The 25,699-nt window shown below is 37.7% G+C and overlaps 1 protein-coding gene across 7 annotated transcripts in view; it reads left to right on the plus strand.

Annotated features, from left to right (window-relative positions):
* The window catches only part of LOC112563577 (cilia- and flagella-associated protein 46-like), a 56,944-nt gene that overhangs the window by 26,501 nt on the left and 4,744 nt on the right, over positions 1 to 25,699 (plus strand). For 3 of the 7 annotated variants that reach the window (XM_025237649.1, XM_025237652.1, XM_025237654.1), the window contains 33 exons: positions 1,331 to 1,493; positions 2,096 to 2,143; positions 3,701 to 3,715; positions 4,176 to 4,388; positions 4,781 to 4,950; positions 5,196 to 5,327; positions 7,094 to 7,180; positions 7,583 to 7,651; positions 8,276 to 8,424; positions 8,522 to 8,620; positions 8,817 to 8,925; positions 9,399 to 9,503; positions 9,650 to 9,703; positions 9,839 to 9,946; positions 10,220 to 10,425; positions 10,716 to 10,806; positions 12,455 to 12,598; positions 13,249 to 13,329; positions 13,491 to 13,708; positions 14,564 to 14,642; positions 15,829 to 15,915; positions 16,371 to 16,532; positions 16,993 to 17,082; positions 17,555 to 17,644; positions 18,276 to 18,458; positions 19,029 to 19,126; positions 19,323 to 19,411; positions 20,150 to 20,164; positions 20,995 to 21,185; positions 21,720 to 21,835; positions 21,999 to 22,174; positions 24,069 to 24,107; positions 25,297 to 25,394. In XM_025237649.1, the coding sequence (XP_025093434.1) occupies positions 1,331 to 1,493; positions 2,096 to 2,143; positions 3,701 to 3,715; positions 4,176 to 4,388; positions 4,781 to 4,950; positions 5,196 to 5,327; positions 7,094 to 7,180; positions 7,583 to 7,651; positions 8,276 to 8,424; positions 8,522 to 8,620; positions 8,817 to 8,925; positions 9,399 to 9,503; positions 9,650 to 9,703; positions 9,839 to 9,946; positions 10,220 to 10,425; positions 10,716 to 10,806; positions 12,455 to 12,598; positions 13,249 to 13,329; positions 13,491 to 13,708; positions 14,564 to 14,642; positions 15,829 to 15,915; positions 16,371 to 16,532; positions 16,993 to 17,082; positions 17,555 to 17,644; positions 18,276 to 18,458; positions 19,029 to 19,126; positions 19,323 to 19,411; positions 20,150 to 20,164; positions 20,995 to 21,185; positions 21,720 to 21,835; positions 21,999 to 22,174; positions 24,069 to 24,107; positions 25,297 to 25,394 (3,774 nt within the window). Of the gene's footprint in view, positions 1 to 1,330; positions 1,494 to 2,095; positions 2,144 to 3,700; positions 3,716 to 4,175; positions 4,389 to 4,780; positions 4,951 to 5,195; positions 5,328 to 7,093; positions 7,181 to 7,582; positions 7,652 to 8,275; positions 8,425 to 8,521; positions 8,621 to 8,816; positions 8,926 to 9,398; positions 9,504 to 9,649; positions 9,704 to 9,838; positions 9,947 to 10,219; positions 10,426 to 10,715; positions 10,807 to 12,454; positions 12,599 to 13,248; positions 13,330 to 13,490; positions 13,709 to 14,563; positions 14,643 to 15,828; positions 15,916 to 16,370; positions 16,533 to 16,992; positions 17,083 to 17,554; positions 17,645 to 18,275; positions 18,459 to 19,028; positions 19,127 to 19,322; positions 19,412 to 20,149; positions 20,165 to 20,994; positions 21,186 to 21,719; positions 21,836 to 21,998; positions 22,175 to 22,807; positions 22,823 to 24,068; positions 24,108 to 25,296; positions 25,395 to 25,699 lie in introns of all 7 variants that reach the window. The other 4 variants (XM_025237653.1, XM_025237655.1, XM_025237651.1 and 1 more) reach the window with 4 other exon arrangements.

A 25,699-nucleotide genomic window follows, 5' to 3' on the forward strand; every position in this document is an offset into this window, starting at 1 on the left:
GAAATAATTGTCACAAACCTATAATTCCGAATTAGTTTTAAATATCATAGTCAGCAGAAATGAACTGTTTTACGTTTAGAAAGTGGTATGTTAATTTAGTTCATTAAAAAATTCACATATATCATACATGATGCTGCTTTAAGATTTGTATTCTAAAGTGAAAACCTGGTTTGTACGTAAAAAGTTCCAGTTATTAATACACACAAGTAAACGTTTTTATTCCTAACGTGAATATATATTATCTGGAATTAGAAAAATCACAAGATGGTAATTTAGCTGATTTTGCTGATGAATCTAACAGAAAACAGGGGGAACATTGACCCGTGTATTTTATCACGTTTTGTGTTAGTATTATACCACTATACCACAAAGAACTTAAATTTGAAAAAGACCAGATGTCCTGTCATACAAACCAAGAAAAGTACCTTGTAGAGAAATGACTCAGGTTTAAATAGACCCATTCTTTGTTCCTATACCGTTAACCATTCATGAATTAAAAGAATAGTAAAAGCACCATACACATGGATGGTGTGACTTCAACAGCAAGGCGAGCCACTGACTACGGCTTGCCAGTGCAACCACAATGAGTTAATGGCAAGGAGATAAAGATATTAAGTTTCTTGCATCTAAACTTAGGTACTGTATCATGTTTTTCCAGATCCCCCAGCATATAAGTTAAACTATCCTCAGTGTTTATGGGGTGGTTTGCAGCACATATATTTAAGATCATGTATAGAACTAATGTACTAAGAAAGTTTGTACACTATACATAAATCTATACAAAGATTCCCTGACTTTTAGATCTTTTGAATACAATGAAGATCGAGCAGACTGAAACCTGTCAGCAGTAGGCAGCAATCAAAACTAGAAATGTTTGTGGATGTGGATTTTAAATGCAGCAGAATCATTTATTGCATTTTTGCTTGAAAATTTACGTGGTCTGAAATTGAAGTTTACAGTTTGAATGTTTTTGAGCATCTTTGATGTGGCAGGAGACAGAGTTATCTCCCTTGATGCACCAACTGATTTTGCACTGGGTGTGTAGGGTGTGTCACTGGGTATAAAGGGTGTTCAGGGTGTGTCACTGAGTGTACATGGTGCATATTGTAGGTTCTTCCAGCACTGGATAATTGTGGAACCACTAGCAAGGTAACATATCTCAAATGATAGATGTGCTTGTGTCTTGGTAACGTGTTTGAGGCGGGGGTAGAAGTAATAACATATATTTACACAGCAAGAATTTTCAGTGTGGCCTTTCAGTAAATCCTTTAAATTAGTACAGCCATCAAGAGATTGAAATAACTAAAGTTTACAAATGATTTGTTTTCAGAGTCCAAGTAATGGATTTCAGAAAGTGGATTACCTCCTGGAGTTTAGCCAGTGGCTGTACTATAATCATTTTCCACTTCAAGATGTCCTTGATCAAGTAGAGTGGGCTATTGACATTCTGCTTAACATGCAAGATGAGGAGGCTATGCAGTTAAAGAAAGAAGGTAAATAAATCAGGCTATCAGGTTATCAGGTCAGGGGTCAAATGTTTGCTCTTTTTGTGCAACCAAGGAGCAGCTTAAGCAAACTACACTACAGAGATGTAGGGGCACTGACAGCATGTGTATACTAACGTGTCATCATGTGATTGTGTATGTGTTTTCATGCATGGATTGGGATGCACATGAGAGTTCTGTCACGGTCCTCTCTCTCACTGTTCAGGAGGGGTGTACACTCTGTGGAGTCATGTACCTATTTCTGACTGCTGGGTTGGTGAGAAAGATTGCTACACCACATGGGTATCAAATCAACTGCCTTTTGGTTCAGATATTAGTGCTTTTTGTCCATATTTTGTTCCTGGTCTCACACAGGAAAAGATACCCTACTAATCCTGTCACATTGTGAGAATTCTTCTGGGTTTTTTTTGTCACTGAAATAGCTCGGGAGGTTATGCTGGATTGTTCACGTCATGCTACCATCATTAGAGAAGTAACACATACACATAGGCATGCACAATTGTATTGATATTGAACATGCATATCTTTTCATCTTATGGTTTCAATTGCCAGCACACGAGCAGTATAGAACATGCATAATTCATTTTCAGGTACCAAACCTAATGCTACAACTCTTGACAGCAAGAAATTATCAAAAGGTAAGGAGTGGGGATACATTTTTGTGTAGAAAATTATGTTTGTGTCATAATACATATGTTGAAAAGGTGAGCCATCACAGGTAAAGCAGGCACTCATAAGCAAGTAACTTTACCAACAATTCAATCTTCTAACATAATAATAAATAATAAGTGAAAAATTTGTAAGGCCCATACTCACACTCCTAAGGAGTATGCTCTTAGCACTTAAGAACAAGAATGAAGCATGGACAGCATACGTGGGACATGAAAACAAATAGCATATGAACTGTGAAAGAATAAACAACCATACTAAATGAAGAATAAAATCAAATATAGAAAACACAAAGAGGAACCAAATGACAAGAACAAGAGCTGAGAGTAACATAATATTGCAAAAGGAAAGGTGTGACAAAGGACTAGCACTATGGGAAAGGTTGTTACAAGTAATGTTTACGGAAGAGATGCGTTTTCAGTGCACGTTTAAAGGATTCAATAGTGAGTAGGTGGCAGATATGTAAAGGGAGATTCTTTAACAGACATAGATAATGCTTTTGTTTGGTTTTGATTAATTTTGAGGTCTAAGCCTTTGCTTTAGCACTATCGTACAATCTGTGTTGAACATGGATTTTAACAGAAAGGTTATTGCTCAACAAGAACATGCAAGAAAAATGGCGGTTCTGATGTGATGATATGGTAATAGAAGTCATTGGTCTGTAAGTTTTGTGTGTGTGTGTGTGTGCATGCACATATATTTATATGTATGTGTGTGTGTGAGAAAGAAAGAGAGGAGTAAAACGTTTTTAAGGACGTACTAACTACCTGTACTAATAATTTATAATCTAATTTATAGCTTTGTATGTAATAATAAAAAAGGACTCATAAAACCATGAAATAATTTGTAAATATCAAAACAAAAACCAATCACAATGACATTTTAATTTTGAAAGATTGCCCATTTGAAGCAAAAGGTTTATAAATGTTATGATAACTGATGTAAGTAATTTGGTAAAATTTAGTTACTATGGTACCAGATTATTTTGTCCATGTTAATAATTAGGAGTCCATCATTGTGTGTTAAGGACAATACATGGGTGGTATCATTATTCATTCATTCGTAACTGCCATATCACTTGACAGCTTTCATGATAAATTTTGTGGCAGTTGACCACAATGTTTTCTGTTTGTAGTTTTTACACAGATCTTATGCACATGCAGCTTTTAATACACAAGTTAAAAAATAAGATATGTATACTTTCGTTTTTGAACAATGCAATTTCATGAATAAGCACAAAAAAACAGGCTGGTTGCAGGTTGCAATATTGCATGGAATATTTTTATGCTTAGTGACTAGATCAGAATTCACAGTGCTATGTTCAGTAAGGTTAATTGATTGTTTAGATAGAAAATTTCTTAATCTTTGATCGATCTGTCACATAAACATGTGCATCCTTGTATTTACACGTAAAGACATTTAACGTAATTAATTTATCGTATATCATAATTATAGATGGCAGAAAATCATAAAACTATTTATATTGTACATTTATGTTCTTCTTTTCTCCATGCTACTATTTTCAGAAGATGAATCTGACGGTATTGATGTTGGTTGGCTGTTACTTGTTTTTCTAATCATGCGTTATATCTGTTATATATTTTTTTCTTTGCATAGTGTAGGAAAGATGCAATTTGAAATGATTACATAGGACTGAGTACAAGTTGGACAATGGCATGATCTTGTTTTCAAACCATAGCATGTTTTCAGTATTTTGTACATTTACAGCTGATGCTGTTGTTATTGTTTTTTTATCTTTATGAATAAAACTAGTGATTTTCATTGTTAAATTACATACTGTCTTATGGTAGTATCACTTACATGTTGCTTGCTTTGGACCTAGAGGGCCAGTTTCATTTTTGAATAATTTTCAATTAAGAAATTTATTTTTTTGATGAAGTGCAGATATAAAATTGAACCACATATAATTTGAAAAAAGCTGAAATCCTAAAAGTAGGTGATTGGCTTATTGATCACTCTATTGTTAATCGGGATCTATAGCTGCCAAACGAACAGAGAAGAAGAAAAGCAAAGAGTTACCACTTGGTAAGGCATCTGTCACCAGTCTGCAGAAAATTTCAGTCACGGAGGGATCAGGTATGACATCCACTGGCAGGGAGGATAAGGCTTTGGATGGGAGGTTGGAGGTGAGCGATCAGGAGACTGAAATCAGTGCTGGTGACTTTGTCCCACAGGCAAAAGAGGTTGTCATAGGTGAGTGCCTCTGAGGTGAAAATCTCAGTCACTATATAAAGCTTTCTGTGTGTATTACTGATGACATTATTTGTCAAGTCTTTCTGATAAAGATATGTGTATGTGTGGGTGGTATAAGTGTGTGCATGCATCTGTACGTGTGTGTGTGTGTGTGTGCATGCATGCATGCACATGTGCATTAGAAAATATGTGTGTATGTGTGTGGGGAGGGGAGTGTTAGTGATGGACTGGCTATGTCAGATTGTTAATTATTATAATACCAGTGAAAGTCCAGATTCCTCTGGTAATGTGGTAAATAAAGGAAAGTGCCATACTTTCCCTTTCTTGCAGGCTCCTTACTGTAGATGTTTCTCGATATTAATACCTCAAACATTACTGTTACCTAAACCCAGGTGTGCTGCCCAGCAATCCTGGACTGAAAATCAGTGACTTGACCAATGTGCAGCAGCTGGATGCCCTAGTGAGATCACATATACTGCTGGCAGAACTGACTGGCCAAGATGGAACTTGCTATGCAGACATTCTGCTGCAGGCACAGGGTTATCTTGTTAGACTATGGCAGGTGTGTGTGTGCTACCTGTTGTGCAGGCTGGTACACGAATCAGCTCTTTTAGTAAACACATTATATGACATGGCAGAAAATTCTTAATCTAATTAATAATATTTTTCTATATTACCCTGGAGCTTGGGTTGTAAAATTTTTTTTGACTCTATGTTTGATCTAAGGTGAGAAACATTGTGAAAATCATGTCAGTGCTAAACTACAGCTAACAGAATAAATTGCTACCTTTTATGCCCTGTTGCTAGGTTCTCATAAAGGAAGCAGGGCCAGTTATGAAGATCGTACAACAAGGTCATCCGGAGCAAGCACCACCCAAAGGCAAAGGCTCAGCTAAAGAAAAAAAAAGCACCAAAGAACAAAAGTCAGAAGTGACTCAAGTGAGTGTGGTTCAATATAAAAATTTTCAGCACCCTTTAGAGTGCATATAGTGCCCATGCTGTCAAGATTTTTCTGTTAATATTTGTTACTATATTTTTAGTTTTTGTTTTTGTTAAAGTGGAAAATGTAAATGTGGAGTGTAAGCAGTGTTGACAAAGATCTTTAAAACTGCTGTAATTTAAAATGCTTAAAATGTCTTTAAATAAATAATTAGACATCAAGATTCTAGTAAAGAGGGACACTTTCCTTCAATCCTTTCTATTTACATATCTGGTTATTAAGTTTAAATAAAAATACATGCATACCTTCATTTACAGGAGCACCAGCTGATCTCCCATGCTCAGTCAGCATATTGACCTTTTCACAGTACCAAAACTATTCTAATTAAAGTGACCACCTACATATTATCTGTCCGTGACAGAGGTGATGTTTATGCCTTAACTCTGCTGGGTATGTCTGCTGCATTTGACATTATTGACCACTCTCTCCTCCTTCATAGGCTCCACATCCTCTATGGAATTTCTGGACCTGCACTAGCGTGGTTCAACTCCTGTCTCAGGATGCAGACGGTGTTTGTTGATAGTCAAACATCTTTCCCTGCCTTTCTTTCCCGTGGGGTCCCCCAAAGTATGTGGTCCAGTCCTGTTCATTTTGTATATGAAATCACTTTCATCTTGTCTCACAAAATCATATGTTGATGAGATGCAACTGTGTAACTCCATTTCACCGGCTGAGTCTCACTCACTACTGGATGCTATAGCACCATAGAAGGCTGTATTAATAACATCAAAGGCTAAATGGTAATAAACAAACTTAAACTCAATAATGATAAAACAGAATCCCTCTTATGCTCGAGAAGAAAAAATCCATCTTCACTCATTTTTCCACACACTTGCTTCTTTGTTTTCTGGACTGGCTCCTCATCTATTCTTGCATTCAGTACAAACTGTTTGTGCTATGTTTTAATTTCTTTGCTAGCACCTGTCCAGATTATTTCTCTGAACTTCTCTTCTCTTACATCCCAGCTAGACAATTTCACTCCTCGTCTGACAACCATCTCCTTACTATTCCTGTCACCAGAACAACATATGAACACAGGATTTTTAGTTACTTTGCAGTAAAACAATGGAACTCTCTCCCTTTCCATATCTGCCACCAACCCACTATTGAATCGTTTAAAAGTACATTGAAAATGCACCTCTTAACACCAGTTTCCACAATGCAAGTCGATCTTTTTCAAACCCTTCCCCTTTTTCCACTAATTGCTACTTCCCTGTGTTTGTCTTCCTTTTGCAAAATCATGATACTCTAAGTCAGCAGTTCTCAACCTTTTACTTATGACGCTTCCCTGACGAACAAAGGTACGTCCGCGCGCCCCTCTTAGCCAGCAATGTAAGCTAATTTCACTAATACCGGTATAAGAAATTTAAAAAAATGACCACCTTCGCGACCCCTTGTAAGCACGTCGCGCCCCCCCACCGTTTGAGAACCGCGGCTCTAAGTTCTTGTTACTTGGTTCTTCGATCTGTGTAGTTTCTGTATTTGTCTTTATTCATCATCAGTGCTGTTGTTTATCTTTACATATTACATGTGTTGTTTGTTTGTTCTTCTGTTCCTCGTATGTTACCCATGTCTCATTCTTGTCCTTACGTGCTAAGAGCATGCTCCTTAGGAGTGTGAGTATATGCTATACAAATTTTGCATTTATTATTAGACTAATAATAATGATAATAGAGTTTTCCAGTGGGTTTTTTTTTGTTTGCAGTCTTCAGTTAAAGAGAGGCGTAGGGGACCCTTGGATGTTGTTCCAGAATTGATTGAAGAATGGGCAGTGTACAATGCTCCTGATGAGGTATCTTGACAGAGTGACTGTTCTCTCATCCAAAGATCTTCATGGTCCCAGCTATTCAGTATCACAAAAGAGACTAATCTGTGGACATAAGTCACTTTAAATTAGGCTTAGATCCTATAGGTATCTGTTGGAGAGAGTGTGTAAAATCTTTTCTCTCTTCTTTTCCTTCACAGGCTTTGGGCAGTTAGGTTGACTGGTGTGGATGAGACAGAGAATGGTGTAATCTTTTTGTTGGTACAAAAACGCTATTACAAAATTTCATTATATATTAATCGTGTAAGTTCTAGTATACTGGGTGGTGGAACAAGAGATGTAGCTTGTCATCTATAACCAGACAGAATGGACAAGGGTTGAATAGTTATCCTCAAGCGAATTGTGTGATTTTTATGAACTGTCTTGCAGCTTATTGAGGCCTTCCAACAGGAGTCCATGAAGAAGTCAGGGCTCAATGTAGATACATTTCCCAAACCGGTTAGTTTATACTTATTTCTTATCATATACTAATACACACAAACACAAGCATGTCCATACACACATTCATTGATCGATTGTAAATAACTTTCCCAAACCAGTCATTGTTGTCATCTTCTCCTCCTACATAATGATATCATAATTATGTCCTACTTGTTGCCATCATCATCATCATCATTGTCAGTGTCATCATCATCCTGTCTCACATTGTTATCAGTATCATTTTTGTCATCATCTGATGTACTGTCATCCTTATCATGCCTTGGCACTGTCAGCACTATCATTGTTACATATCATATGTGTTGTCACCATTATGTCATAGTCACTATCTTTGCTGTAATCATGTCCTGCTCACTGTCCTTATCCTCACGTCATGCTCATTGTCATCATCATGTATTATGCATCTTCATCCCCATCAGAAGCATCAGTGTCAGTATTGTTATCATCTCCTACATCATCATTATTGTTATTATCATGTCCTTGGCATCCTCATCATTAACAGAAGTATCATTCTCATTGTCATTACCATTCTTTCCTCTTCCACCTCATCAAAATCCAAATACTTATCAATAATAAGATTGTCCTTTCACATAAATACATGACAGCCATATTATTATTATTCAGATGCTGACCATGCATTACTTGGACATCCTAACCAGACAGCTGCGAGTTTTAGGCTATAATCACCTGGCTCTGCCAGTTCTAGCATTTCAAGACCTGCTGTCACGTTCCATGCTCATAAACCACTCTTTGAACATCCTGATTCATGCAAGGTATGTGCAATATCTCCATGGTGCATGTGCTTGTGTGTGTGAGAGTGTGTTGAATGGAGACAAAGAAGTGTTAATAAGATACAAAGTTGCTGTTTAGGGCTTTAGAGGTGTGCCTGGAGCTGGACCTGAAGGCTGGCTGTGAATTTCATGAACTAAGCATGGGAAACATCAGCATCAGTGAGAAGGAACAGTTTCAGTGAGTAGAAATTGAAGCAAAGGAGCTTTTTTTGTTGTATGGTTGCATTCCTGGAACTATGCTGTTAACTTCACTGTGCCTAGCATCAATAGAAATGATATAAAATTGTTGCATCAATGCTTGGTTTTATTCAGTGACTCAGGCAAAACCTGGAATGCAGGAAAAGTGGAATGTAAACACATTTTTATCACATCAGGTCACGAGAAGAGATAGCTTTATGGAAAGAAAAGAAGGCACAAGTGGCTCGAGAAGAAATGCGGGTTAAGGATTCTTTGGCCAGGACTACTGCAGAGTCCAGCTCCAGGGTAAGTTTCGATGGGGCCACACTTCCAGAACATGCTCAGGATCCTGGAAGGGTCTGCATTCAATAAACATTATTCCTTAAATATACAATGAGTCCTTTTCTTACAATGTGAGGAAAAGGAGAAAGCATAAAACCATGAAAACTTCATTCATTTAAAATCCCTTTCCAAAATCTAATAGATTTAATGTACAAGTAGGGCATCATCAGATTACTCTGAACCAGATCAGATATGTGGAGATTTTTTGTATATTTATGCTGCATAGTCATGCTATATCTGTAGGGCTCCCATTTGTGAATAAATCCCTACATACACATTTTAGATCTGTAGACCTACCTTTTACTTGGGCTCATTTATGGGCACATACCTTTTGATGGGTTGAACACTGCATACCAAGTATTCCAGAAATATTTATCATAATACTCAAAATCTAGCACACAACACAACACCAAAAAATGGATTGTGTTTTAACATAGGCTAAAGATGGAAGGAAAACCACAGCTTCTCATCTTGGAAAGGTGCTCGGAGCTGTGTGCCAGCGGGAAGTCTGGGCAGATTTGGCTGAAGTGCTTATCCGATTGGTCAGTACTTCCTTGAAACAATTCATTTATTAAGTATGCTAATTAAATTTATTAATACGCTTTCAGGCACACCTATGTGTTTGATTATATCTAAGCATTCCATAAATAATCAGGTTTAATGTTATTTTTATCACTTTGTATTTCAGGGATACCTTCAGAAAGCAAGAGAGTATCTCAATGAAGCCAACATAGCTGCTGAGGTAATATAGCTTTTATTTGCTTTGGTTCTAAATCTTAGTAACAGTGAAACGTATGCATGGTGTTTATTTTGATGAATTGCCATCTGATTACCACTGAAATTAATTCTTATAAGGAACTAAATTTTTGTGATGCAGGCTTTTTCAGATACCACTTTGCAAGGACACATAATGTACCTGTTTGGGAAGCTGGCATTTGAAGAAGCCCAGTTTGGACAGGCTACAAACTTCTGCAAAGCAGCACAGGTGATTTACAATTCACATGCAACAAAAGTGATGCACTTTGTCACAGACTTTTCTCATGCATGGGACCAGATTATTTTAATCAATTATTTTAATCCAAAACAGACACTTTTAAAATGATCAGTGTAATGTTTCTGGTTACTAGTGACTATCAGGATTGATGAAGCAATGAAAATCTTGTTATTACTGGTATTGAGATAGTCTGATAACTGATGCTAGAAAAATGATGGCATTGCAGTTATGTCAGGACTGAATTAAAACTTTTGTTTACTTCAGGAGATCCACCAGGGTGACGAGATGTTTTGGTTTGAGACAATGTTGTTGCTAGTAGAGTCTGTGATTTGTGACTACACCAACAAAAACAGACGACATCTGGCTTTGAAACTTCTAGCACATGCTGTCAATGAATTCCTAAAGATCACCAATGAGCGCCCAAACAGATATGCCACTCTCAACTTTATCATGACAACTTTTGAGGCAAAGTGAGTACAGTCAAGCTGTGGGGATGTATATGTTAGCATTTACTTCACAGTCAATTTTGTGATGGGTCATGTTTAGTTCCTTGGGCTGCAGATAATATGATGCCCAAGATTATTGTTTTTTTCGCTTCTTCTGTTCCCTAGTATATATGTGCAAATGGCAAGGAGTGAGTAATACATGCTGAGATGAAAGCCATGTCATTGCATACATCAACTACAAGATATGTAATGAGGGGTATTAATTGATTTCATCTGGCTAGACAACTGACTATGCCAATCATTCTTCTTTACAGGGCTGCTTCAGTACAGATGCAGATTATTCTTGATCATCACAAAGATATAAATAGCCCAGTAGCAATGAAATCTGTGCTAACAGTCTGTGAGGTTTGTAACGTTTCACCAGTTTGCTTGCAAATTAATTAGTCTCCTTTCATTTTTGGTAGTAGAATATGTTTCTTGGAATGCCAGATGACATGAGTATGTGGAGTCCAGCCTAATAGCTACCACATCAGAATTGATCAATGAACCAGAAGCACTCAAGCTCAGCCAGATCATTCCTCATCTAGCTAGTGAATTCACCTCTCCGCTTTTTTGGTGAGAAGGTAGGAGGGAACTAGTCACATCATCTGGTAAGTACTCGAAGAAAGAAATTTTGGATTTCTTCTTCATATTGTCCCAGATGACATGACTAGATGGAGAATAAATAACAGGTGGGAGTGTGGCAGTCTTGCACTTTTGAATACTGCAATGTGCTACCACTGGTAAAAGTGTTGCACAGAAGGCCTAATGGCAGGGCTGAGCGCATGTGTGACTCCTGGGGAGCAGGGAAGTGTGCAGCTCGCTGCCTTTGTTGGGGTCTGGAGGAGGGACCTTAGCAAGGCAATGCACCAAGCAAGGTCATCGACAGCAAACCTGAGCATGGCCAAGGGTTTCTGAGAACCCCATGATCCCTTCCAGAAAACCGAGCTACCCCTGGTGACAGCCCCCGTGAAGGTCCTTGGACGAGAGCAAGAAAACAAGATCAGGATCCACCCCCTCTAATTGAGGCCTGTAGGGAACGAGGTCCCTGAACAGTCTGGCAATCCACTCTGCTCAACTAAAGACTGAGAGGTCTAGCTGACCACAGTGGAGCAAGGGGCTGACAGTCTAGGGCAAACACCAGTCCCATCAGGGCTGTAGGTGAGCAGAGTGGATCTGAAGAATCCATCTGCAGCTATTGAAACACCCACCAATGGTGTGAGTCAGGATCCCTGCTGGAGAGCCCCATGCCATAAGGATTGAAGCACTTAGAACCCCAATGGCAGTGAGCAAGAAGGTGGAAGCTGTCATGCTAACAGACAAGCAGCCCTCAGTTGGTAAAGTATGAAAAAGATGATTGACTTCCTGTTGAAAATCCTCTCCAACTAACCTTCTGCGTTGATCCTGTTGAGCTGACATGTCCAGTCCATTGTTTGGCTGTTTATCATACAGCCAATGTTACTGTTATCAGCATTTCTGTTTGTCTAGCCTTACCTTCACCCTTCTGCAGAGCTAAATGCATCTTACTGGTGTCCTTTCTTAACATGGTTAGCCCCTGACTACCTGTCCTCTGACCAGGAGCGGCGAACAACCCATGGTCAGTTGACAGACATAAGAGACAGTTGACACACCAGAGGCAATGCAAAGCTTTTCCAAGAAGTGCAGCAGAGATAAGGTATTAGTGAAACACCACCCACTTGGTCGAAGGTGAAAAATTGGAGAGGTAAATACACAGAGTAGATCGGGTAGGATGGAGAGTGGGGGGAGGGGTGAGCTGGCTGCATTTTGTGTGCACCTGGTCTATTGGTTTATGAAGTAGCTAGTAGGGTGAACTCAACATAGTCATGTCATCTGGTAAGTACTCGAAGAAACAAACTGCTACCAAAAATGGTATTTTTGCATGCCTAGTTATTTCATGTCTGTGGATCTATACACAGGAGCCTCCTTGAAAAAGCTTTAGGTGTGTGTTTCTTTAAGTAACAACAGGAAGTAAAATTACTGACTATATTTCCAGAAACTTGATAACTGTGTGGAGAAACTAATTCGACTGGGTCATCGGAGAAAGGCTGTAACTTTGACCACAGAACATGCCTCTTACTTGATCATGTTGGCAAGAGCTGCCACAGAAGTCCAAGTGGAACATGGATATTACTTAGAGGTTAGCACATAGAAAGTCTGTACTTTTAATGAGTGTTGTATAATTTTTGTTCTTGGATGTATTTGATCATTTCTAGGTTATTTTGTTGGCATATTATGGCACATCGGCCAGCCTTAACATATGCCAAATGCTGAGAAAGTACCATGCCTGAGATGAGATCTGAACTTGGAACTGAAAACCATCACTGCATTGTTCACAAGCATAATTGTCATGCCACCAGACCACATTCTCATTTTGTTGGAGAGAAAATTTTAAGACATCAGAATCAGTTAAAAAAAAAACTAATTCTTTAAAAACGAAGAATAAACTGAAAATCTCAATACAGGATATTGTTTCCCCAAATCTATTCTCGAAATACAGGTCAAGAAATAGGTCAGTATTGCAGACTTCAGGATTGTGCATAGATGCGTTTATCTTTTGAAGGCTTCAGCCATTTGGAGGATCATACGTTAATTAGGCATACCTCTGTTAAAAAAAATACTTCCCAAGTTTTAGCTTTTTCTGCATGTTGATGTTTGTCAGCATGTGCCTCAAAAACAGAAGAAGAGTATTTACACAGATTAAGGGTAATAGTATTTTATTTAGATCTGTAACTGCCTGAATTCATTGTTCTGCATCTTTTGTTAGGGGTTTGGGTTGTTCTTTTGCAGGCTCTCAGTGTGTTGAAGGAAGCAGCATCTTTGGCTGAACAGGTGTTCACTGATGCCCTGACCCTCACAAGTCTGCAAGAGGTAAGACAAGAGTATATTCCTTGACAGGTCTTGAAATCTATGACCCAGAAATGCCAAGAGCATGGTGAAGAAATGCTAGACTGTGAGTAATTTTCAGCTAAATTTTGTGCTTGTCTCAAATGGTTGTAGAGAGTTTATTCTTGCTTTTGTTTATGGCACAGTCACAGACTCTCAGTTTTCCTGTTCAACGTGAGCTTGCCAATGTGTACGCATGTCAAGGAGAACTGCTGGTGGAAGTAGCTGCGCTTCAGGTCAAGGAGATGAGGTCGATACAGCTGGCAGAGCAACGAAAGGGCTCCATTATTCGACTTGTTGAAGAATACACACACCAGAGTCCACTGCTCTCACCCACCCAGAAAGGCTGGCTCAGCAAACGACTGTAGGTTTGACATTTTCTTTGCTGTGCAGTTCATCATACTCTTTAAAAGCATTTTCATTTAGAAGTTTCATCTGTAATGCCTAACTGCATGTTTTTGTGTTTGTTTCTGTGAGTAATGTTTATTAAAAGCACACACTTCCCTCCTTTCCTGTTCTCTCCCTCTCTCTGTTGGTATCTTTTGTATCTATGTGATCTTTGATATTTTAATTTTTTAACTAAATTTTAGTTGGTTTAATGCTTTGCTGCCATTTCTCAACGAAAGTTTAAGTGTAGTACAATTAAAATGGATGATCTGGTAGCGCAGTGGATAAATGTACACACTTGTCTCTGAGGATAGTAGGGCCCTGGGTTCAGATCTCATGAATGTGGCCCTTGTTTACTTTCAGGAGGTCTTCTTCCTCTCCTCGTTTGTCCCTTTTCTATTCCTTCTCCCTTCCTGTAATTTGGCATAGCCTCTGGGAAAGAGCAATTAAAAAATGTACCTTAACAATGATATGACATAAATCATTTCTTTGTTGTTGTACCATACGCAAAATTTCTACTACAATAAATAGTCAGTGTGTTGCAGATGTGTTGCTGACATTATTATTATTACTACCACCATATCTTCTCTGATTACTTCTGATTATTTCTTCTACCTACTTTTCCAGTACTACACATACTTTCTTCTTCTTTTTTTCTCTTTGGATATCACCACTTTTACTGCTTTATCATAATAATTATCTTGCATGCTGAAATGTAAGCAAGCTTATCAACCAAATCAGTTAATCATTTATTGATCAAAGCAGACTTTAAAATTATTAGAAATAATAACAAGGAAATTTGCCCCAATTATTATGCATATTGATTTTGCAGCACTGTATTTGAAGAGGCCATGACAGTTTTGATTAATGCTCATAGCCTGGCAGGCAACATAACAGAACTGAAAATAAAGGTGAGCACTTCATGCATTTCAATGTTCAGCATCCCCAAGTGTTAGTACATGCACTAACCACATTTGTCTGAGATTTTCTTCATCTATTTATTGTTTTTTAATTTTTTATTTGTTTGAGTTAAGCACAATATGAAGAGGCACTCAAGAACAAGACACCCTCAGCTTTTTAGCTTCCCTGAATAATCAGGGACCTGTTCACCACTGGGCAGAATGGGGAAGTTTTGCCCCATCCTCTTTCAATGATGATAAATGAGCCTAGAACCCCTAACCTACAGCTTGAATATCAAGGGCTGCGAAAAAAAGAGAAAATTGCAAAGCACTGAGTACATTCCTAGTCCTTAGGCCTTTGCATGAATAAATCCTGTGGATCTTTTGATTTTGGCAACCACTCTCCCTCAAATTATGTTTTTTGTCCACTACTATGTGAGATGTGAGATTAAAATAAAATTTCATAATCTGCTCTAGTTTTTCTGATTGGGTGCCAGGTCACCTAAAGAATGTAAAGAGTTCAAACTTGTTACCTTCTCTTCCCTTACGTCCCAGCCAGACAACTCCACTCCTCACCTGACAACGTTCTCCCTACTATTCCTGTCACCAGAACAACAACATATGGCCACAGGAGTTTTTGTTACTGTGCAGCAAAATAATGGAACTCTCTCCCTTTCCATATCAGCAATCTACCCACCATTGAATCCTTTAAATCTGCACTGAAAATGCACCCCTTCCTTAAACATTACTCCTAACAACCTTTCCTATAATGCTAGTCCTATTTTACACTTCCCTTCTTTTTGACTTATTGCTACTTCCCTGTTTGTCTTCCTTTTACAAAATCATGATCCTCTCAGTCCTTGTTATCTGGTTCTTCTTTTGCATCTTCTATATTTGTTTTTATTCATCATCAGTACTGTTGTTTATTCTTCTGCAGTTCATATGTGTTAGTTTGTTTTCTTGTCCCTCATATGTTGCCCATGTCTTATTCTTGTTATTAAGTGCTAAGAGCATAGGAGGAGGATTATGTGCTATACAAATTTTTCCATTTATTATTATCATTATTATTGTTATCTTTAAAAGTTCTTCGATGCATATAGTTTGTCTGCTTCTTTGCGTTTCTTGAGATAGTAACTGCTGCACACTTTGCAGATGCTTGCATGCATGCTAAACAGCTATTGTGACACTGTGTCTGCAGGCTTTGGCTGGGCTTGGCAAGGTCTTACGTATTCTGGCAGAACACAAGGATCCAGACCCCCCACCATTATGGCTTGTATGGGAGATTGTAAGTAAGACCCATAGAGCAGAATAAAGAAAAGTAAATAATGTAAGAGACAGTAATGAAGTAAGGTTAGCACCAACAAAAAAAGGTGCCGTACATAAGTCATAAGGGTTACGGCCCAAGCAATGAGTATAAAATAAAACAGAAAACAAGGAGGATTGTGCCAATCATTTTAGCAATACTTTTTAATTTTGAAAGATATGATAATGTAATTTATAATGATGTTTAAAACCATCAAACTGGGTTGAACTAAAACACAGACCAAAAGGAATGGCTGACAAGATATACCATAAGTGTTTTGTCATGAAAAGGATGATTAAATATATGCCATTATCTTGATGAGGATTTATGGAAGGCAGCATTAAATTTGATGCCTAAATTACTTTACTTAGTGTAGGTAACTTTAGAGGTAAAATGCTTGCCTGTTAAAAGTCTAACGCTATTATCACTACCAATAGGAGCAGTTGTACCAAAATGCAGATACTGAGGAAACGGAACAAGAAGCTACAGAGGCTGGAAAGATCAATGATAAACAGGATCATGTGCTAGCATCGGATGATGACAATACAACAGAGACTAGGCGCTTTTCTAAAAATTCACAGCTCATCTTGTCAATGACAGTAGGTGTAATCAGTCTTGCATGAAAAAGGATCTATATTTGTTTTTTGTTTTGTTGAAAGTATGGGTGTTGTGAGGTTCCAAAGTATAGTTTGTGATTAGGAGCTTATAGAATGCTGATGAAAAATATAATAGGTGATATAAAACATGGAAACTACCTGAAGTGAATCTACTCAAACAAGGCTTGCTAATATATTAATTTACCACTTGATAAACATTCTATTTCAAGCATAAAACTTTAACTGTTTAAGATGTAGCTTTGTCATTTGCTTGCCAATCTCACCACACATCCAACTGCATATTTTCCCATTCTATTTGAGTAACATAGCTCTTAGCATCTTTATATTCCTTTTGCTCATGCATAGTTCATGACACATATATAATATAATATTATCCGCACACACACATGCACACCGGCTTTTCTAAACTTTATTTTATTTATTTCTTTATTGTTTTGTGCAGAAACAACATGAGGCAAGCAAGTTGTACTACGTGTATGCCACAGAGTGCTTGTTTCAGGGTCTCAGCCTTGCCATAGCAAAAAAGCACAAGGTTAGTCTTGACTGCAGCATGCTTCTTAAACGAAATGTGTTAAGTAAAAAAACAAATGGAGGGAAAGAGGATTGGTGTAGATGACTGAGAACCAAATATGGACAAGAAAGAGCACATGCAGGTTTATGTAATAATTGTTTGATCTCTAGTCAAGGGAAAGTAAATCATATTAGCAAAATGTCCTTCAGAAAACTTGGAATTTGCATTTCTTTATGACTTCTATAAAAATTCTCAATTTTTTATGGCCCTTGTTGATCGTTTACTGAACCACCATTTGCACCAGAAAACATGCTTGCCTCAAGTATAACCACCTTAACTGAAACATCTATTGCAGTTAGATGGCGCTATCGTGTTTGACTTGTTGGTATTAGAAATGATAAGAAGAAACGTATCAAATATTTACAAAATAAATTGATTTTTGGCACATGAAACTTTCCGGATTGTCTTTTCTGAATGAATTTTGTTTATGCAGGCACTTGCTGGACAGATTGCTTTGGATTTGGTGAAGTGTTTTGGCCAGTTTGATCCCAATTTGGCCAGTCAATTCCTAGCTTTATATCAGGTGTGTAGTGTGTGTTCAAAATTTGTTTCTGTACTAAGAAAAAGTACATGAGAATGTTGGTTTAGGATCTTGCATCTAAATCTGCTTTATTTCACATGGATATTTAACATAGAAATGAATATTTAAATTAGCACTAAAACAGTCCAAAGCATTCTTGAGACACTGATCCAGACTAACATCTTTCTGACATAAGATGCTGATTCTGAAACAGGGAAATAATCAGAAACCACATATGCCTTATTAACAGTCTGAATTTCAAGGGTGTGGCCAGTCTAGGATGAACCATTTTTATGTGGCTCTGTCTGAGCTGAGTTTGCCTTTCTGCATTTGGTAGTGAGACCAATCAGTCATTTCAGGCAGCTCATTGAAGACTTGTACTTGTAAACAATCTTTGAATAATGCCTCAGTAGCACAGCAATAAAATGCTTGTCACCACTGCAGTAAGAATTGCAATGTCTCAAGTTAAGACCTCATCTCAGAGCACACAAAAATCTAGATGTAAGGCCTGTTCACAGGACTGGTATCTGGCTGTTTGCTCACTGTTGACTTCTGTCATTACTCCTTCCACATATAATTTGAAACTGCCATTAGATGTAAGCACTTTCCTAGTTTTTATTTTCAATTTTTACAGAGTTGCCAGACTTCTTTGAAACTTGAGGAGCTTCTATATAAAGCACAAAGAGATCCAACATCATCAAGACTTGCTGCACTACTTCATCAGCATCAAACTCTGATCCGTAATAACATATCAACAAACCTTGGCAAGAGCAACATGATGACCTCTGTCTTAAAATTGTTGGAACAGGATTGCCAGGTTAGTAGTAGTGGATTCTGCATGATCTCTGTAGTAAAGAATATTTGTACTTTACCTTAACTGAGAAACAAAAGACCATGATATTCTGCAATGAGAGTACAGAATAACCTTTTTTTTCATAAAGACATTTACATGTATTTGTTCCCTGACTGGTACCATTCATTAGTTGGTGGGGGTGGAGAATTGGTATTTTATGCCAAGCCATTAACTAAGACTATATATATCACAGCAAAGCAGCCAGCCATGTAAACAGATGCCTCATGCAAAGAAAGAACAGCGTGCCCGACAAAAGAGCTGATCCCAAGATAGCCAACCCTTGCTGTACTGGTGACAGGTGCCTCTGGACCTTCCCCAGTCATTGGGGGAGCAAATGGATGGATGTGGCAGTTTATAAGGCCCACCACTCTTGCTTGTCTTGTGCAATAGTGATCGAAGTAGATCCTGCATAAAGACATGATTGTGTGTGTGTGAAGAGAGCTAGAGAGCGTGGGAGAAAGAATAGTGGCAGAAGGTTGTGCTGAAAACAGCCATTTGCTGAGCTATTTACATTATGTGTTCTTATTTTTACAGGCGTGGAAACAGCTTGAGATTTTGCCAAATCATCTGGATATATTGAAGGAATTCCCACAAAACTTCAACTTTGTCATACTGCAGCATTCTCCTGACAGGTAAGTTATGTACTCTGCATCATGCCTCATTGTCAAGCATTTTATGAATGCTTTCTAATGCAGACACACTCATCCCAGCATATATGTGTCCTCTGTGTGTATCAGATACCATAAATTCTAGACGTTAGGATTTGAGAGTTGTACCTTTCAGGCCCAGTACATCATGGAGAAAGTGTATTTTATCTTTTCATGCTAGGGACTTTTTGTATGGTGCTGTGATGGAGAAACCGAAAATCAGTGGAGGGGGAGGAGGAAAGAGCAACCCCCGCGTATCAACAGGACCTGGTAAGAAAATAATGGCTGTTATGACAGTGTAGACGTTGAGAAGCAAGGTTCTAGTAAGAAGTAACTAGAATGGCAATATAGAGTGTAACAAAATACTGTCTAGTGATGAGAGAATTATTGCTTAATTTGCTATTTTGATCAACTATTTATAAAACATTTAGTAAATCAAAGTAACATCAATATTTTTTTTTTTGGTGTTCCCGGGACCCAAATGCATTTAATCAAATTCTGTTTCACAAGGGTCTTAGGGGCTCTGCCTATTCCTGCCTATCTATCTCACCAGATTTACATGCTGTCTCACCAGATCTGCACACCACCTCATTCTCTCTGATCCTCTTTCAATGCAATGCTTTTAATTTCTTAAACAAGGCTGCACACACTTGATCTAAGTTTCTTTTCTCTCTGCCTCACTTACATGAAACAATTTGCCCCTTCAAATTCACTAGAAACCCTCTTAAGAAAAGCTCCGTTGAAATTCTGTTTTTTGCCTGCCATGATCCTGACCTTTTTGTGCATGCTAAGGGTATTTGCTACACATTCTTGTATTTATTTTATGATTACATATCTTCTTATTTACTGTGAGTTTGTATATCTGATGGAGAGGGGAGTGTTTTTGTTAATGTGTATGTGCACGTGCTAAGTATTTTAAGATGTAGTTTTTTTTTATATTTACCAAACTGTAAAGCAGTGTAGCTAATGTTAATTTGATTAGTGACCTTTATTCTGTTTCAACTCAAGAACTTACCTTGGCCAGTGGGTATTACTATACATAATTTTTTTTTGGTAGACTTTCTAATTCATATTTAAGGACCATTTTTGTCCTGAAGCAGTTCTTTGTTCTTTTACAATAATATTCGACTGGATGCATTGTAACAGGTATCACGATTGTTGATACTAGTGTAAGCCCAGTTCCATGCAATTAAATCTTGATTCAAGCAAATCTCAAGTCTGAAGTGGGTCTTGTCATTGATAATATTATTTCTGAATGGAGTTAAGAGTTCTATTCATTGTTATATTCATTTAACCTGAAGTGAAAGTACTGTCATCCATGGGATACATGGGTTGTTTCTGTCAGCTGTTATATTAGTATTCTTGGTTGATCATTTAGTTTTGTTTTCTTTTTGTGCATGATGTGAACAAATTTTTAAAGTTCATACAGTCACATTAAACCTGTTGAAATATTGTTCTATTTATTAACTCAATAATAACAATAATCAGATGTGTAAAGTGCTTTTCCCCATGTGTTAATGAGCTTGATGCTCACTTCTCAATCAGTCATTTGTAAGAACTATAACATGGGCAGTCAACTTTCATCATATAAAAGCTAGAGATTTGATTCATAGAAAGGTGGGATAACTAATACTGTATATAGTTATCAGAATCTTGGCTTTATAGAAAGATTGTGATGTTAAGCTGTCATGCATTTGATAAATCATCACAAAGGTGTCTTTTCTTATTTTACAAGAACTTAAAATTCTCAAGCAACTATAGCACTACCATTTTGTTCAAGCCTAGTTTATTATTTTTAACCCTTTCTTTGCTATATGACTTTTATGTCTCATGATTTTGCAACATTTTTACAGGTGGAAGTCGGGCAAAGATTTTTGGGGTTGACACTGATCCGAGGGTCCTACAGAGTATAATTGAGAAGTTCCGGCAGCACAAGCAAAATGTTCAGACTTTATTGCTGAAGCAGGAATATCGACGTACCCAGGCTATCCAGAGACAAAGAATGCTAGAGAATACAGATGATGACAGCAAACTCTCACAAAAGGTATGCACTCACATGCTGCCAAAAGTTTTTAGGGATGAATGACAGATCATGAGGTTTTGGATTCTGGCATCATTCCTCATAGTGTTGTAGTAATGATTCCAGTGTTTCCTATATTTTTCTTTAGGTTTTAGATATTTCCGCTATTTTTTAAATTAAATTGTTGTTAACATCTCGACCTGTTGTCGTTACATAATCAAGGAAATAGAGCTTTTCTCAGTGGATTTCAAAATCGCTGTCATGTTCTCAGTAAAAGGGTCCAAAACTTTACATGCACTTATAGAAAGCATTACAAGATAAAGGAAATTTTGAAATCAGAAATGAGACCAGTTCCATAAATAAAGGTGTCACAATGGTGTTTTTAATTGTTTGGTTTTGTTAATTTTGGGAAGGGAGCCTTATATTTCAGGACCTAATGAGTTGCTTAAGCATGAGAAGTAAGTTTTTTAGCATTCTAACTGTATGAGCAGAAAAGAAGCAGTCTCATGATCTTATTTCAAAGTGAAGATCTTGACGATCCATGTTTTTATGATGCAGGGAACAGTTGAAATACTTGATGAAAGTCAGCATTTGGAAGAAGACTTTCAGAACCTGGTGAATGACATGGAAAACTACCTCAGACCAGTTATTGCTGCTGTGGATGCGGCTCTGAGGTCAGGAATAATTTAAAATGGTTTAAACTTGAATGTAGCTTTCACATTAGAACTAAGAGATCAGGTGGTGTTAGCTTATCTTTTGTAGCTACAGAATGTGTTGATGACAGGGTATCGAGGAAGATTTATGATGAGGATGCATTTTCTTGTCTGAATCACTTAGCTTGACCAGCAGCAAAGACGCCAGCAACGAATGCTTCATTCTTCTGCCTGATGCTGACCTCCTGGAGCTGCCTCTTGAGGCATTGTCTTGCCTACAGGCAGATGGCATTGATTCCCTCACTAGGGATTTCTCGCTACAGATGTTTTATCACAGGATGTTCTCAGGAGCTGTCACAGGTGAGCTGCCATTACTACAGCAGCACTCTTTTTCATGTCTTTAAAACCAAATATTAGGTCTCCAGTGCTGATGTGCTGACTTTGTTTGAAATGTATCATGGAATATTTCTTTCATCAAAGTGCCATGAAAAGTGCCACTGTAAATTTTGTCAATTGGCCGTTAAAGATGAATGCATGAGCAGTTTTATGCTATAGTCATATAGATGCAAAACACATCACAGCTGGAACATTTTTAGTCTGTTATCTTATGACAAGATCATTACTTGATGTTTCAATATCCAGAAGCAATCAAAAAGCAGCTCACATGGTCTCCCCTGAAGTAATTTCTTTTCAAAATATTCATGTTCTATAAAACATACTATTTTTTACGTTTTTAAAAGTTATTCCCAGTTGCCATATGTAAGTATTAGTAAAGTTTACATTTTATGTTTCTTATAAGTAAAAGCTTTTGGATGTTAAGCCTGTAAAAAAGTTGTAGCAGAAAATCCTTGCAGTGAACTAGTAACTTTTGGACTGGGGTTCTCACTGATGTCATATAATTTGGCAGTTGGAAACAGAATCTGACCATGAGCTCGCATGGATCTTTCAGGCTGACAGTGTTTGCAATGTTTTGCTCTTGAATTTCTTTTGCAGATGCACCACCCAAAGGTGACACAAAGAAAATGAAAGACAATATTGGGAAAAAAACTAATCATGGTGGTGGGCTATCCTGTCTGATTTCTTTCTCCAGCTATAGCTAACAGTCAATATTCTGCTTTGGTTTTGCCAGTCTCCCTGAAGTTTGATGTCAGACTTATATACTAATAAGCTGCTGTGAGATGCTTGTTTACAATGCTTAAAGCTGGTTTGCCTACTGTGTGAGAGTGAACTTGTATCTGTATGCATGTGTGTGTGTCTGCATGCCATATGTTGGAAACATCATCAGGGCGATGGGGCTTATCTTTAAAGTGACACAATATTTCAATAAATAAATGTTCTAGAAGTGAACATCAATGCATTTCAGTGCAACCATCGCATCACATTTTTGTTGTTGTTGAGAAAATGTCGTATAATTATTTTTATTTTTAGTGGTAGAGAGGAATCCCTACACATTTTTAGTCCAGGGAACTCATCACTCTTGAGCAACAAAATTTCAAATCTTATGTATAGCTTAATAGATAACCTAAAGGCTATTATTACACTGTAGTATTTAATTTCTAAATTTTGCAACCTTAACAGGCTGTTATATAATTACAGATTATTTTTGTCCATTTTTATCTGAAATCTTTTTTAGTACCTCCACTTGGTCATCAGACAGCCTTCCTCTTTTTTTCCTGCCACTGTTTTATTTTGGTGGGTGCAGTAGATGATTAGCTGATTAGATGATTAGAGAGTCAGTAAAAAAAAAAGAGCCGCCAAAAGAATATCCTACCAGACTCACCTAACACCCAGTTGTCTTAATTTCATCCCAGACACTGACCATCCATTTACTAAGGTTTGCACCCCAGTCTTTTCGATGAGTCTGGGTTATCGGAACTCTTGGGTGAGTTACAAATTTCAGATCAAATTATTTTCCTCCAGAAATCGAATGCCTTTTTTTCACGGTAGTATAAACTCTTTCTTTCCTCAGTAGGGGAACGCCAGATCAGAGCATGTATCCCACAGTAAGCAGCGAAACCTTAGTTAAGAGCTCAAGAATACTTAGTCCATAGTGGGCGTGCAGTGAGAGGGCGTCAGTGGCCACCCGATCGCTTTTAATTTCACAAAATTAAAATGGAATTTTTGCTTTAAAAGTGCAGTTGCCGTTGCTTTGAGATGCAAGAGGAGTTCACTGAGGCCTCTTTCAGAGTCTCGTTAATTATGTGCGATCGCTGATATTAGCTTCAGGTCAGTCATGTTCCTTGTCCTAACACAGATGAAAAGACAACCAAGTCGACGGTGAAGACGCCGCCGAGTAAGAGAAGCATGGCGTTTCCGTTAAACATGATGTTCTTGTTCAACAGTTCATTTCGCATCGTTCCTGCTGCGATTTGGCATCTGCTTCTGATTATCTTTTATACTCGCAGTTCTTGTTGGTTAGAGATAATGGTTGTGTGCAGTCTTGTTGCCTGTTGCGCTGTGGTCACACATTATTGCTATTGTTTTGCTAATTTGTATGCATATGTTTGATGGTGAAGCTCCAAGGTTCTGTAAGCATATGAACCATTTAGTGTCAAGCTCGGGTTTTTCATAGTTCCAGTATTTTAAATTAATGTTCTAGAAAATGGTTGGTTTCCTTTAAAAATAAAAAGCAGTTGTGTAGCATATGAATATTCAAAAACAAGACATCAACCAGTCAGCCACACCATTAGCCATGCAGCTACTAATGTCAAGCAAATAACCGAAAAATGTATTTTGGCATTTAAAGCACAATTTAGTTATCTTCATTTTGTTTTTTAATAACTTTGTGTAGAGAACATGTAAGATTACTACAAAAAGCCCAGTGTGCCTGATGTAACATCAACTATATTGCAGCATTTGTAGAAGTAATCATTTGGAGCGCTGTGAGATATAGAGCACTTTACTTGAGGACTACTGTGCAATAATTATGGATTATCATGTTGCTTTTACTTATCAATGCTATTATACCGTTATATATATAGTTAGAATTGTTAATACGTCATTTTGTAATTAACTCCGTTATTTAGTTAGCGACGTTATTACATTAATTGTGTTTAGATAAGCAGTCTTATTAAGTCGTCTTTCATTGGAAGTGTTTATTACTTGATCTTTATTTTATAGAGTCAACACATATTTAATTATGGTGTTATTACGTCTTTTAATTAGTGACTTTTTACTCGTATTTAATTAAATGCGTTATTACGTTGTCTGTAATTAATGGCGTTATTATAGTTAATTAGCGATGTTATTACTTAATCTTTAGGTAGTGGACTCATCATGTCGTCTGTAATTAATGGCGTTATTACGTTAATTAGCAGTGTTATTACTTGATCATCAAATAGCCGCTTATCACGCAGTGTTATGATACACCCTTGTTAGTAAACGAAGTTGTCATCTGTTAGCGGTCAATGTATGATATACGGTAGTGAGTTATCTAGACTCGCCAGTTAGTTTTGTTGACTGAAACTGGTTGCTGGGTGCAGAGAACGCCGGGGTGGACAAGAAGAAGAAACAGGAGGTACCCCAGGTGCTATCTCGCATCCAAGGAGCCAATGAACCAAAAGGGAAGCAATCCAAGTCTGTGAGTAGTAACCACGTGTTGCCTCCCCTCAAAAAGGCCCGAGCTCACCAGCAGCCTCATGTTTAAAGAAGAGCAATGCATTTTTCAAAAGATGCTAATTCTCTGTGCCGTTGCACTTTTAAAAAAGATATATCATCCACATTTTTCTCGACCTTCTCACGCCTATCCACACAGTCCATTCAACAGATGGTGCGCCCCATCAAATCATTAATCATTATCACCAATGCCGCTACTACCACCATTCCAGCTGTTAACACTACTAATCTTCCCTAATTCTGCTTTTTTTTTTTATTGTGGCATTGCCC

The sequence above is a fragment of the Pomacea canaliculata genome, linkage group LG5 (assembly GCF_003073045.1).
Source record: "Pomacea canaliculata isolate SZHN2017 linkage group LG5, ASM307304v1, whole genome shotgun sequence".
NCBI lineage: Eukaryota > Metazoa > Mollusca > Gastropoda > Architaenioglossa > Ampullariidae > Pomacea > Pomacea canaliculata.